At 43.5% G+C, this 15,018-nt stretch overlaps 1 protein-coding gene across 1 annotated transcript in view; it reads right to left on the bottom strand.

Moving 5' to 3' along the window:
- LOC140417302 (receptor-type tyrosine-protein phosphatase U-like) overlaps positions 1-15,018 on the bottom strand; it is a 1,277,635-nt gene that overhangs the window by 382,191 nt on the left and 880,426 nt on the right. The window contains exon 17 of the mRNA XM_072501194.1: positions 3,897-4,093. Coding sequence (XP_072357295.1) covers positions 3,897-4,093 — 197 coding nt within the window. The remainder of the gene's footprint in view (positions 1-3,896; positions 4,094-15,018) is intronic.

Raw genomic sequence — 15,018 nt, 5'->3', positions numbered from 1 at the left:
CAATCCCTAATCTACTCTGTCTCATTACACATCACCAAATCCAGAATTGCCTGTTCCCACGTGGGTTCAACACAAGCTGCTCCAAAAAATCATCTCTTAAACATTCCACAAATGGTCCAGAAATCTGAAACCCTCCCTCCTACACCACTGGTTTAGCCACGGGTCTAGCTGCACTATCCTCATATTTCTAGCCTCTCTGGCACGTGGCACAGGGGGTAATCCTGAGATTACAACCCTATTTGTCCTGTTTCTTAGCTTACTGCCGAACTCCCTGAACTCCTTCTGCAGGACCTCATCACTCTTCCTGCCTATGTCATTAGTTCCTATGTGTACTTCGACCTCTGGCTGTTCACCCTCCCCTTCAGGATGTCCTGTGTTCGTTCAGATAGGGATAGCTATAACCTCCAGCCAGCAGGGACAGATGTATATATATATATATCAGAGGACAGATGGGAGCCATGCACTTGATAGCAGGATGGACAAGACAACAGACATCAGTAACGGAGACAAAATCATTTGTACAAAGTAATGCATGGCTACCATTAGGAATAAATACTTGTAGCAACTGCATCTTCGTATTCTATGTGTACCTTCATCATTAGGGAAGTAACAGAACACAACACAGGTTAGGTCGATTGGCCATGCAAATTGCCCATTAGTGTCCAAAAAGGTAGGAGGGGTTATGGGGATAGGGTGGAGGCGTGGACTTAAGTGGGTGCTCTTTCCAAGGGCCAGTGCAGACTCGATGGGCCGATGGGCACTGTAAATTCTATTATTTAAGGAAAGATGTAAATGTGTTGGAAGCAGTTCAGAGAAGGACTAATACCAGGAATGGGTGGGTTGTTTTATGAGGAAAGGTTTTTATGAGGAAAGGTTTGGGAGGTTAGGTTTGTATTCACGAGATGACTTTATCACAACCTTTAAGATCCTAAGGGGTATTAACAGGGCGGTTGTTTCCTCTTGAGGGAGAATCTAGAACTAGGGCTTGCATGTTAAAAATAAGGGGTAACTCATTTAATATGGAGAGTAGGATAAATGTGTTCTCTCAGAGGATACTGAGTCTCTGGAACTCTCTTCCTCAAAATGCAATGGAAGCAGAATCTTTGAATATTTTTAAGACCGGGCCAAATAGATTCTTGGTTAACAAGGGAGTGAAAGGTTATTGAGTTTGGCAGGAATGTGGGATCGAGGTTACAACCAGATTAGCAATGATCTTATTGAATGGCGGAGTAGGCTCAACAGTCCAAGTGGCCTGCTCCTGCTTACATTCATATCTTTAAATCACAGAATCACACAGTGCAGAAGAGCCCGTTGAGACTGCACTGACATGTGAAAAACACCAAATCTACCTACCAAATCTATTTGCCAGCACTTGCCCATAGCCTAGAAAGTTATGATGTGCCAAATGCTCATTCAGGTATGTTTCATAAAATTATAGAATTTACAGTGCAGAAGGAGGCCATTCGGCTCATCGAGTCTGCACCGGCCCTTACAAAGAGCACCCTACTGAAGCCCACGTATCTACCCTGTCCCTGTAACCCAGTAACCCCCACTTAAGTTAACATTTCTTGGACACTTAGCAATTTAGCAATTGGCAATTTGGCAATTTAGCATGGCCAATCCACCTAACCCGCACATCTTTGGACTGTGGGAGGAAACCAGAGCACCCGGAGGAAACCCACGCAGACACGGGGAGAACGTGCAGACTCTGCACAAACAGTGACCCAAGCTGGGAATCGATCCTGGATCTGAAAAGCAACTGTGCTAACCACTATACTACCGTGCCGCCCAAGGATGTGAGGCCACCTGCCAGGCAGTGCATTCCAGACTGTCATCACCCTCTGGGTAAAAAGAGTTTCCTTGCATCCCTCCTAAACCTGCCCTTCACCTTGAACTTGTGTCCCATTGTGACTGATTCTTCACCTAAGGGGAACAGCTACTCCCTATCCACCCTGTGCATGCCCCTCAGAACCTTGTACACCTCAATCAGGTCACCCCTCAGTCGTCTCTGCTCCAACGAAGACAACCCAAGCCTATCCAACCTCTCTTCATAACTTAACTGCTTCATCCCAGGCAACATTCTGGTGAATCTCCCCTGCATCTCCTCCAATGCAATCTCATCCTTCTATAATCTGGCAACCAGAACTGCACAGTACTCCAGCTGTTTCCTCACCAAATTTCCATACCACTCCAACATGACCTTATTGTCTGTTCATAATTGGTAACATCACTTCGAAAAGTTACAGGGGTGAGAAATGAAGGGAATAAATATTTGTCTGGCATATTCAGGATAGAAAGATAACAAGATAGGAACAGGAGCAGACCATTCTGCCCTTGAGCCTGTATCACCATTCAGTCAGATCATGATTGATCTGTGCGTTAACTCCCTCTAACCACCTTGGTTCAAAATCTCAATTTTGAAATTTACGACTAACAGAACCTCAACAGCATTTTGGGGTGAAAGTTCCAGATTTCCACTACCCTTTGTTCGAAGAAATGGTTCCTTATTTCCTGAGACAACCTGTGAACTGCCTAGCTCTAATTTTAGGATATGGCCCGCCACCACTGTATCCCCTCCTCAAAGCCCACATTCCAGTTCCAGGCTGTAAATCTTTAGCCATCTTAAACACCTCAAGTAGAGTTTACTCAAAAGAATAAAAATCTAGGGCGGGATTCTCTGGTCACCGCCATCAAAATCACGTTCGGCGATCGGCCGGAGAATCAACGTTCGTGCTGAAATCGGGGGCGGTGCCGCTTTTGCAATGCCCCGCCCCATCCAAAGCGGCGTACTCTAGGAGTACCCCCCACGCTGTTATCGACGGCCTCAGGACGTTGCCTGAGGCCCTCCCCCCCGATGCTCCGTCCCCGACCGGCCGAGTTCCCGACTGCATGGCTCTTTCATGCTATTACTTGTCAGGAACTTGGCGTGGTGGCTGCGGACTCAGTCCAGCGCTGCCACAGTCGTGGAAGAGCCGATCCATGGGCAGGGGGACTTTGGGGAGGGGCACTGTTAGGGGTGGTCTGGGGGTTGCGAGCCGGCCAAAGGGGGTGCACTATTTGGCAGGCCGGGTCCGCGTGCAACCAGCGTCATGTTGCATGGCACGGCCGCTGCTGGCTGCCGCTGTGCGCATGCGCGGTCACGGATCCGGCAATTCTGTGGCCATATCGGCAGCTAGAGCCGGGTGCTATACGCTGCCTGCTAGCCCCCCACCAAACAGAGGATCGGTGGCCATTTTACACCAAAAGTTCGGTCGTAAAGCACCACCGTTCCCACGCCGGCATCAGGACATAGCCTGAAAATTGGAGAATCTAGCCTCTAACCTATGCAAGCTCGCCTTAACCTAGGTTATTTTACCAGAAATCGGGACAGATAGGCTGCCTGGCCGAGTGGAGAAAACTTTACTCAGCTCTTGACTGTGCTAATGTGACCTTGAAGTTTTTGATGTCGTTTCTGTATATCTGCAATGAGTAAATATTCCCTAACTTTCAGAACTTTGATGAACCCGAAATTCAGAAAATTCCCTGTCAATGGTCGCAGACACAGCTCCAGCTCTGTAATTCCCGTACCAGCATCCCCGAACAGGTGCTGGAATGTGGCGACTAGGGGCTTTTCACAGTAACTTCATTTGAAGCCTACTTGTGACAATAAGCGATTTTCATTTTTTCATTTTCATAATTACGATCTCTTTTTGGAGTAAGATTGAAAACAGGCAACCACAAAAACATCTTGGGGCCATCACAAAATCAATCCAGCAATTTCTACCGAAATCAAGGAGATTTTGTTAAATTCCTTTGAATGGAATGTTCAGTGCGATAGATTAGTGTCCCCAGCAATTTCAAATATTTTTTGTATGCAACAGAGGAATATAGATTGCTTGCTGTTCTCTAATCCTCACCTCAAACTCTTGCTTGAAGCCATAGTCCCCTCCTGTCTTCATTTGATTAATGTGCTGTATTAGGTCAGCTAATTGGACTGCAGGCTGCAGTTGGCCAATCGAGAAACGAGAGCCAGCTTGATCACAAGGTCTCCGAGAGAAGCTTCCGAACATGCTGTGCAATACCACCATATTATGCTGTCCATCTGTTGCGGAGTCTGACGGGTTAGGAGAGAATGAGAAGGGAAGAACACAGAACTGTTAAAAGCATAAGGAAGCAAAACAGAGACATATAATCCGAGGCAGCTTTAATTCAGTGATAACACTCTCGCCTTCAGGGTCCGAAGTTGAAGGAATTAAAACTGCAGAACATTTTGGCTTTTTGTGACAAAGTAGTGAATGTGAATATTAACAAAAGTATTTGTGATTTTCTATACTTTGCAAATAGACTATATTTTCTTTCAGTGTGCCTTAACGACTCTCAAATTTCACTGAACAATTATGTAAAGGGAGATGAATAGCATCTAGCCCATATGGTGTCATATTTGGCCCATCATGTTTGTACTAGTTCTCCAAACAAGCATTATGGCTTAGTGCGTTTTCCCATACACCTAATAATAATAATAATTGTTTTTGTCACAAGTACATTAACACTGCAATGGAGTTACTGTGAAAAGCCGCTCATCGCCACATTCCAGCACCTGCTCGGGTACACAGAGGAAGAATTCCGAATGTCCAAATTACCTAACAGCACGTCTTTCGGGACCTGTGGAAGGAAACCGGAGCACCCGGAGGAAACCCACGCACACTGGGTGAACTTGCACACAGACAGTAATCCAATCCAAGAATCGAACCTGGGACCCTGGAGCTGTGAAGCAACATTGCTACCCACTGTGCTACCGTGCTGCCCAACCTGCACATTGTTTCTATTCAAGTAAGTATCTAATGTTCTCTTGAATACCTCAATTGAATTCGGCTCCACTGCACTTCCAAGTTGTTCATTCCAGACACGAACCACTTGCTGTGTGAAAAAGTTTTTTCTCACATCACATTTGCTTCTTTAGCAAATCACTTTAAATCTTGTTTGTCATCCTTTTACAAAGAGGAACAGTTTCTCCCTATCTACTCTGTCCAGCCTCCTCATGATTTTGAACAACTCTATCAAATCTGCTCTCAGCATTTTTCTTTCCAAGGAGCATTTGTCTCTCCAAGGAGAATAATCCCAATTTCTACAATCCATCCTCATAACTGAAGTTTCTCATCCCTGGAACCATTCTTGTAAGCCTCTTCTGGGGCGAAATTCTCCGGTATCGGCGCGATGACCGCCGACCGGTGCCAAAAACGGCGCAAATCAGTCCGGCATCGCGCTGTCCCAAAGGTGCGGAATCCTCCGCCCCTTGACCGGCCGAGTCCTAACCTTGAGGGGCTAGGCCCGCGCCGGACTGATTTCCGCCCCGCCAGCTGGCGCAGAAATGACATTGCCGGGCGGTGCATGCGCGGGAGCGTTAGCGGCCGCTCATGGCAACCCCGCGCATGCGCTGTAGAGGGAGTCTATTCCGCCTCCGCCATGATGGAGACCGTGGCGAAGGCGGAAGGAAAAGAGTGCCCCCATGGCACAGGTCCGCCCGCGGATCAGTGTGCCCCGATCGCGGGCCAGGCCACCGTGGGGGCACCCCCCGGGGCCAGATCGCCCCGCACCCACCCCCAGGACCGCGGAGCCCGCCCGCGCCGCCTTGTCCCGCCGGTAAGAGAGGTGGTTTAATCCACGCTGGTGAAACAGGCATTCTAGCACCGGGACTTCGGCCCATCTGGGCCGGAGAATCGCGGGGGGTCCCGCCAACTGGCGCGGCGCGATTCCCGCCCCTGCCGAACCTCCGGTGCCGGATAATTCAGCAACTGGCGGGGGCGGGATTCATGGCAGCCTCCGGCGATTCTCCGACCCGGCGGGGGGTCGGAGAATCTCGCCCCAGAATTCTCAACAATGCATTCACATGTTTCCAATAGCGCGGCATCCAAAACTGTGCACAACATTCTGGCTAAGATTTAACTAGTGTCTTGCAGAAGTTCAGCATAATCTGCTTGCATTTGTACTCTATGCCCCTTTTAATAAAGCCCAAAATACTATACATTTTACTAACTGCTCTTTCCACCCATCCAGTCACCTTCAATGATCTGTGAACATATACACACAGGTCCCTTTTCTCCGACACACTCTGAAGAATTATACCCCTCGTTTTATATTGTCTATCCATGTTCTCCCGTCCAAAATGCATCACCTCACATTCCTCCACATTGACCTTCATCTGCCACCTATTTGCCTACTCCACCAACTTGTCTTTGTCCTTTTGAAGTTCCACACTGTCCTCTTCACAGTTTATAATACTTCCAATTTTTGTATCATCTACAAACTAAAATTGTTCCCTGCACATCAAGGTTTAGATTATTAATATATAAAAGCAATGGTCCCAATACCGACGCGGGGAACATCACTACAAACTTTCCTCCAGCCCAAAAAATATCCATTGACCATTACCCTCTACTTCCTATTATTCAGCCAATTTTGTATGCATGTCATTGCTGTCCATTTTATTCCATGAGCTAGAACGTTTCTCACAAGTCTGTTTTGTGGCAACGCATTAAATGGCTTTTGAAAGCTCATGTACACCACATCAGTAGCATTACTGTCAATGACCCTTTCTGTTACCTCATCAAAAAACTCCAGCAAGATAGTTAAACAAAATTTGTCCTTTAGAAATCCATGCTGGCTCTTCCTAATCAACCCATATTTTTCCATGTGACTTCTAAGTCCATGCTGAGTGTAGAAGTTTGGCGAGAAGAGATAAATTTTAAATATTGTTCTAAAAATCGAACACTGTTTGTATTTGTGTTTAACATTTAACTGCAAGTATTGTTTAAATTCCAAGTCTCATCTAGGGGCCTGAGTAGGGGATAGAAGCTATCTACTGGCAGCAGCTCAAAGAATATATTAAGGACAATAGCTTGAACTGGTCTCTGGGCTCAGCTAGTCCCTGTGTTCAGAACATATAAAATTGCTGCCGCTAGCCATCAGCAAGAACGGCGATGTAGGCGGAAGATTCATCAAGAATTGGAAAACGCGATTCTCTCTGGCGAGTTGCGTTTTCTGATTTTCTAGGCGCCTTGTCAATGGCGTAATAAGAAAAGCCAGGAACCTCATTTTGATATTATTATATCATTCGTGAGACCTCCTGTCCAGACTGCCCGGCAAAGAATATCCAACGGTCGTTGTTTACAACAGCTGTATGAAAACGAGAACCTGGTGACCTCATCTCCGAAGGGCATATCGGAGGTGAGTGCTCAGGTCTCCATTACCATCTAGGGTGCCGTTCGCTGACGGGGCAATGGGGAAGATGCGAGGGACCCAGATAAGTTCAACTTGGCTGTGGCCTTCGCCTCTCTGATTGCATGGCGACAAATTTTACGAGAGTGGCGGTCGGCATCGCCACCAGGGGTAGCGGCTTGGCTGGGTGACCTGTACGACTTCCTGTGGTTGGAGAAGAAAAATATGAGTCAAGGGGCTCTGCAGAAGGGTTTGAGAAGGGTTTGTGATCGCGTTTGAGGAGCTGTTTGTTGGGGGGGGGATGGTGTTATATTACGATATTGTAATATATATGTTACTCTTTTTGTGTGGCCAAGTTGTTTAAATATAGACGTAGTCTTCCAGTGATGATAAAGTAATTTAATGAGTAATATTAAATAATTTCGTGAGTTTCTTTTGCTTAATACTAAACTAGTTAATAAACAAATTACTGTAGATTAAACTATTAAATAAGATAATGCTATATACTGATATCTATTAACTTCTTCTCTCTAGCTATATTCCTTCTGTACTCTCTGCACTCCTGACACACACTCCTCTGGGAAAGAGCGGGGAAACCTTTTTTTGGTCCTGATAATGTGGCCATTGTCATGTGAGAGTACCTTTAAGAAATGGGTATTTATCAAATAGCTGTAGTGGTGCACCTTTAAGAAATGGTGTTTATACAATGGCTGCAGTGATGTCAGAGTGGGTGGAGCTGGGCTGTCTGTCTGCTTTTACTTTCTCTTTGAACAAAAGCTGGAGTGTGTTTGTGAGTTTTAGTTTCGTTTTCAGAGCTGGATAACTGCAGGCAAAGCAAGCAGCTGTATAAGGACTTCTCTCTACAATCTAAAGACTGTCTCTAGATCATTTGACGATTTCAAAGTGATAACTGCTCTCAGTAGAGAATTTGAATCTGATCTCTGTGTTAAAGAGAGTAATTGTCTTATGGATGTTGCAAGGAAAGATTAAGGGTTACTTATAGAATATTGTATCTGTGGGGATTATTGATGTGGAGATATGTTAAGATGTTTACTGTGGGTTTATAAAGTGTTGACTGGTTTCATAGAATAAACATTGTTTTTTTGTTTAAAAATACTTTTAGTTCTCTGTTGCATCACCCCTGTAAAGTAGGCCCTTATGCCCCCCATAGCCGTAATCTATTCAAAGTTATGGGTCAGGTGAGCTCCATGATGCACTTTGGGGTTCTCTAAACCCTGGCCCATAATAAATTGGGGGTGCGAGGATAAAAGTCTATGCTTTGTGAACTTAAAGACAGTGAGGGGTGAGCATATTGTGGTTGCTTGTCAGGTGTGGTATTCCAGTTTAAGTAGGGAGTGTGTTGTGGACAATGGCTCATTCAGAGGCTCAGATGTTTTTGGGGGTGGAGACGGTCACGAACAGAGAGTAAAAACAGATTTTTAGATTTGGCAAAAATGTTGCTGTTAACATTACCTGACAGAATACGAAAAAAGAGGTACTTACGGTGCTAGTCTGACTAATTTTAAATGGCAAAAATTCAGTTACAAATCAAGCAACTTGAACATGAAAAAGAATTAAAGCAGCTTGAATATGAAATGAGAGAAAAAGAAAGGGAGATACAGATCAGGGGGAAAAAAAGAGAGGAAAGAGAAAAAGAGAGAAAAAGGGAGATTCAGATCAGAGAAAAAGAAAATGAGAGAGAAGAAATAAACAAAGAAAGAAGAGCCCAAGCAGAACAAATAGAAAGAGAAAGGGAGGAAAGGGAAAAAGAGAGAGAGTTTGAACTTCAGAAAATGGCCATGAAACATGACAGTCAGTTAAAATTGGCGGATGTAAAGGGAAACGTACAGTTGGAGGATAGTGATGAGGAAAAAGATAAAGAGCATTAAAGGCGAAGGCTTGGTGGGGATCTATTCAAATAGGTCCAAGCATTGCCAAGGTTTGATGAGAAGGAGGTAGAAGCCTTTTTCATTTCTTTTGAGAAGGTGGTTAAACAAATGAAATGGTCACCGGACATGTGGGTATTGCTGATTCAAACAAAGCTGGTAGGTAGGGCTAGTGAAGTGTTTGTATCACTACCAGAGGAGGTTTCTGGGATGTATGAGGAGGTGAAAAAATCCATCTTAGGTGCATACGAACTAGTGTCTGAAACCTACAGACAAAGGTTTAGAAATTTAAGGAAACAACCTGATCAAACATACATGGAGTTTGAAAGGATCAAACAGAGTAATTTTGATAGGTGGATAAGGGCTTTGAAAATAGACCAACATATGAAGCTCTCAGAGAAATTATACTTTTGGAGGAGTTTAAAAATTCAATTCCTGATGTAGTGAGAACTCATGTGGAACAGCAGAAGGTTAAAACTGCGAGGTTAGCAGCAGAAAAGGCAGATGATTATGAATTAGTTCATCAATCAAAGCTTGGTTTCCGACATCAGTTTCAGCTTGTGAGGGATAGAAACTTGGAAAAAGAGAAATACTCGAGTGGTGCAGGTAAAGGAGATCTGATGGCCGATAATAAGGAGAGTGTACCTCAGATTAAAAAAGAAATCCAGGAGGGTGGAAGAGACGTGAAAATTTTCAAATGTTTTCACTGTAATAAACGAGGTACAGTGTGGTGGTGGAAGAAAAGCACTGGGAAGGCTGATGTGGTAAAACAGGAGAAGTCACTGGGGTTTGTTAAAGTGGTAAAGGAAAGCCCAAGTGAAGCGAAGGTGGTGCAAAAGATTGTACAGCCTGATCAAGAGGTGATTGATATGAAGGTGCCAGATCTCTTTAAAGAATTTACTTGTGTGGGTAAAGTTTACTCATGTATGAGAAGGAGCAGGTAAAGAAGTCACAATTTTAAGAGATATGGGAGCTAGTCAATCTTTAATGGTAAGAGATGAGAAGTTATGTAGTTTGGGAAGAATGTTGCCAGAAAAGGTGGTAATATGTGGAATTCAGGATGAGAAGAGTCGTGTTCCATTACATAAGGTAAGGTTGGAAAATCCAGTGAAGAGTGGTGAAGTGGTAGTAGGAGTAATAGAGAAACTATCTTGTCCAGGAATACAGTTTATCTTGGGTAATGATATAGCTGGATCGCACGTGGGAGTGATGCCTACTGTTGTTGATAAGCCAGTGGAAAATCAGACAACTGAAGTGTTGAAGGATGAATATCCTGGGATTTTTCCAAATTGTGTAGTAACAAGGTTGCAAAGTCACAAGTTAAGACAAGAGGAGAAATCAAAGAGTGAAGATAAAGTTGGTGTTCAATTATCAGAAACGATTTTTGATCAGATGGTTGAAAAAGAACAAGAACAGGTGGAGGATGAGGCGGATATTTTCAGTTCAGGAAATTGGCGGAGTTAAGATATAGAAATAAAACGGATGTATCAGAAAGCATGCACGGAAGAGAAATCTGAGTGCATACCAGAATGGTATTACCGTAAAAGTGATGTATTGATGAGAAAATGGAGACCTTTACATATGCAGGCGGATGAAAAGTGGGCAGAAGTTCATCAAGTAGTATTGCCGGTAGGGTATAGAAAGGAGGCGTTGCGAGTTGCACATGAGGTACCAGTGGGAGGTCATTTGGGAATAAGGAAAACTCAAACTAAAATCCAGAAACATTTTTATTAGCCTGGACTACATAAAGATGTAGTTAAATTTTGTCAATCATGTCACACATGTCAAGTGATAGGGAAACCTCAAGTAGTGATAAAATCAGCGTCCTTAATACCCATTCCAGCATTTGAGGAACCTTTTACAAGGGTCCTAATTGATTGTGTAGGACCGCTTCCTAAAACAAAAAGTGGGAATCAATATCTTTTGACGATAATGGATGTGTCTACTAGGTTTCCAGAGGCCATTCCAATATGCAATATTACATATAAAAAGGTTGTGGAGAAGTTACTTAAATTCTTTACTTGATATGGACTACGCACAGAAATACAATCGGCTCAAGGATCAAATTTTACCTCAAGGTTATTCAAAGGAGTTATGGATAGCTTAGGAATAAAACAATTTAAATCAACTGAGTTCCATCCAGAAATGCAGGGAGTGTTAGAAAGGTGGCATCAGACATTAAAGACAATGTTGAGGGCTTATTGTCAAGGTTATCCAGAGGATTGGGATAAAGGAATTCCATTCGTACGGTTTGCAATTAGGGATGCACCTAATGAGTCAACCAAATTCAGTCCTTTTGAACTAATTTTTGGTCATGAGGTAAGAGGACCATTTAAATTGATTGAGGAAAAATTGTGAGTGAGAAATCGGAAATTACATTATTGGATTACGTGTCAAATTTTAGGGAACGATTAAATAGAGCAGGTGTATCGGCTAGACAACATTTAAAAGTTGCACAAAATGTGATGAAACAGGTAGTGGACAAAAATTCAAAGTTCGTAGTTTTGCCAGTGGAGGTAAACTTTTAGTGTTGTTACGAGTGGTAGGTGAACCTTTAAAAGCAAGGTTTTGTGGATCTTATCAGATTGAAAGGGAATTAAGTGAGGTGAATTATGTGATAATAACGCCGGATAGAAAGCAAACTCACCGAGTGTGTCATGTGAATATGGTGAAGAGGTACTTTGAAAGGGAAGGAGAGAAAAAGGAGGAGGTTTTAATGATTCTAATTCAAAGAGACAAACCAAATCCAGATAACTGTGAATTTGACATACCTCAAATTTGACATACCTCAATTGTAAAACGAGGATGTTCTTAAAAATTGGGATAAATTGTTGAGTTATCTTCCAGAGGAAAAACGGACTGAACTGAAAGAGTTATTGATATCACGTGGGCAAGTTTGTAGAGATAAATTGGGAAGTACTAAAATGGCTAAACATGACGTAGATGTGGGAAATGCTGTTCCAGTCAAACAACATCCATACAGACTTAACCCTTTAAAATTGGCACAGGTTAACAAAGAGGTTGATAATATGCTTAAAAATGGCATAATTGAAGTGGGTTGAAGCCAATGGAGCTCACCCATAGTGATGGTGCCTAAACCAGATCGTACCCAATGGTTCTTTGTGGTCTATAGAAAGGTTAATGCAGTTACAAGAACGGACTCTTATCCTATCCCACATTTGGAGGATTGCATTGAGAAAGTGGGACAATCAGCTTTTATTTCCAAACTGGATTTACTTAAAGGTTACTGGCAGGTACCTTTATCCGAAAGGGCGAAGGAGATTTCAGCTTTTGTGACTCCAGATGGTATGTACCAATTCAACGTTATGCCATTTGGCATGAAAAATGCCCCAGCCACATTTCACCGGTCAACTAACAAAGTTGTTTCAGGATTACCCAATTGTGCAGTATCCATCGACGATCTGGTAATTTTCAGCCAGACATGGAAAGAACATTTAAAACATCTGATGGAGTTATTCGATTGACTTCAGGAGGCAGGTCCGGTGATAAACCTAGCCACAAGTGAATTTGGAAAAGCCCAAGTCACTTTCCTTGGCTATACAATTGGACAGGGTCAAATGGTCACACGGGACGTGAAACCAACAGTTATTGAGGAGTTTTCGATACCCTCAAGACAAAGGGAAATAATGCGATTTCTTGGCATGAGTGGATTTGATAGAACATTTGTGAAAAGTTTTTGTTGTGTGGTTGCTCCACTGGTGGACTTACTGAAGACATGTCGAGAATTTCAGTGGATAGCGGACTTTCAACAGGCATTTGACTGCCTAAAAGCTGTGATAACCAATGCTCCTGTGTTGGAGAATTACAAGGGACTCTGTGATCAGATTGAACTAAAGTATCTGACTTTAAAGAGAAATGCCGAGGCGTAGAGAAATGGACGGATCGTGCAGAGACCTTCTTGTTCAAAGAGACTGTCAATCGAGAAGGATTCCAGTTAGAGGAAAAACAAGAAATGGACTATATTGTTGTACCGTTTGTGTGTGTTGTTTTTTTTTAAATGAAAAAGTATATTTACAGTGTGCATTTCTTAAAGGATAGTGAAAAGGTGAAAAATGAAACCATCTTGAAGTTGGTGGTTTATTTTTTTTTCTTGGGGGGAGATGTCATGTAAGAGTAGCTTTAAGAAATGGGTGTTTATAAATGGGTGTGTATATAAATATCAGTAGTGAGAGTACCTTTCAGAAATGGGTGTTATTACTGCAATGATGTCAGAGAGTGGGTGGAGCTGGGCTGTCTGTCAGCTTTTTACTTTCATTTTAGACTGTTTGCTGCAGGGTGTGTTTTAGTTTCATTTTCAGAGCTGGATAGCTGCAGTCACAGCCAGAAGATGTATTCGAGTTTCTCTCTGTAATCTAAAGAATGTAAATCGATCCTTTGGTGATGTAAAACTAATAACTGCTCTTAGTAGTGACTTTAACCTGATGTGCTTCTGCTGAAACGTCTTTTTTTAAGTCTTCTGGATGTTGAAAGGACACCTTAAGAATTATTTAGTGTTATATTCTTTGGGGGTTGTATTTGAATTAATGGTTGCTAAGATGTTCACTGTTTGTTTTAAAAAGGTTAACTTGAGTTCATAGAATAAACATTGTTTTGCTTTAAAAGATACTTTTCGATTTCTGCTGTACCACACCTGTAGAGTGGGCCGTGTGCTCCCCATACCACAATCTGGTAAAGGTTGTGGGTCAGGTGAACTCCATGATATACTTTGGGGTTCTCTAAACCCTGGCCCATAACAGAACCTTAACGTAGAATCATAACGATTTATTTTGATGAGTACATCATCTGATGGTTTTTTATCAGATATGATCTAGGTGATATCTGTTTTGAGAACATGAGCAGTGTCTGCCCAACCTCCTTCCTGACGTCTGATGCGAACAGTATCATCTACTTCAAGAGTTTTCAGATTCTTGGCATGTTAATCATAGTACTGTTTCTGTTTCTGACCTTGGTTATTTAAGTTTTTGTGCAACATCATATTGATCTTTATCTGTACTTTATAGTTGAGGTAATGTTCTAATATTTCTATTGAACAACATTTGTGCTGGAGATAATTCTGGGGTCAAAGGTGATGATGTGTAATTTAACAAAGCTAAGTAGAAATCAGATTGTGAGTCGCTGGTTTTACTTAGTGTAGCACCATCGATTACACACGAGGCGAGACGTAAAGAACTTCAATCGAGGCTTTATTGAGCTGACTTGTTCAGACTTGTTCCCCAGCAGCTCAGTCACAGAATGCAGCTGCAGGGAGTAAAATGGGTTCTTATACCCTGCCTATCTGGGTGGAGCCCAGTAGGCGGCAGATACAATCGGGACCCAGCATCTGTCCTCCAATAGCTCCTCGGCATTCATGGTGTACCGTATTACCCCAATACATACCACCACATTCTCCCCTTGTTAAAAAAGAAACCGGCGGGATGGTGGGTGGTTGGTGGTAGGGGTTTACAGGGTCAGTGCCTTAACCATTGAACTATATACAATCATGCCGCTTTTACTGGGCCACTGAATTAGTCACATTTTACCCGATTAGCAGCGTTAACTATTTACAACAATGCGGCTTTACTGGGCCACTGAATTATATACATCTTAAGTCGATTCGATGAGTCGAGATGGTGCTCTGGTCGCCCTTTCCGATCGTCTCAGCCCGGGTGGTGGTGGTGGTGCTGGCTCGGGTCCGGTCGACTCTGGGAGCATCGCGCTGTCCCCTTCTGTTTCCTTACTCCTGGACGGGCCTGGGAGGAGAACCGATCCCTCCGGGAAGGGGTGGCTGTGGGGTACACCGGCAGGAGTGAGGGGAGGTGATTGGTGTTGGGGGGGTGTGGGAAGCTCCGGCGGGTACCAGGTCCCGCAGAGAGACCTTGTCCTGTCAGCCATCTGGGTACGCCACGTAGGCGTACTGCGGGTTTGCGTGGAGTCGATG

The sequence above is a fragment of the Scyliorhinus torazame genome, chromosome 1, assembly GCF_047496885.1.
Source record: "Scyliorhinus torazame isolate Kashiwa2021f chromosome 1, sScyTor2.1, whole genome shotgun sequence".
Lineage (NCBI taxonomy): Eukaryota > Metazoa > Chordata > Chondrichthyes > Carcharhiniformes > Scyliorhinidae > Scyliorhinus > Scyliorhinus torazame.
This window is presented reverse-complemented; position numbering and strand designations above follow the sequence as displayed.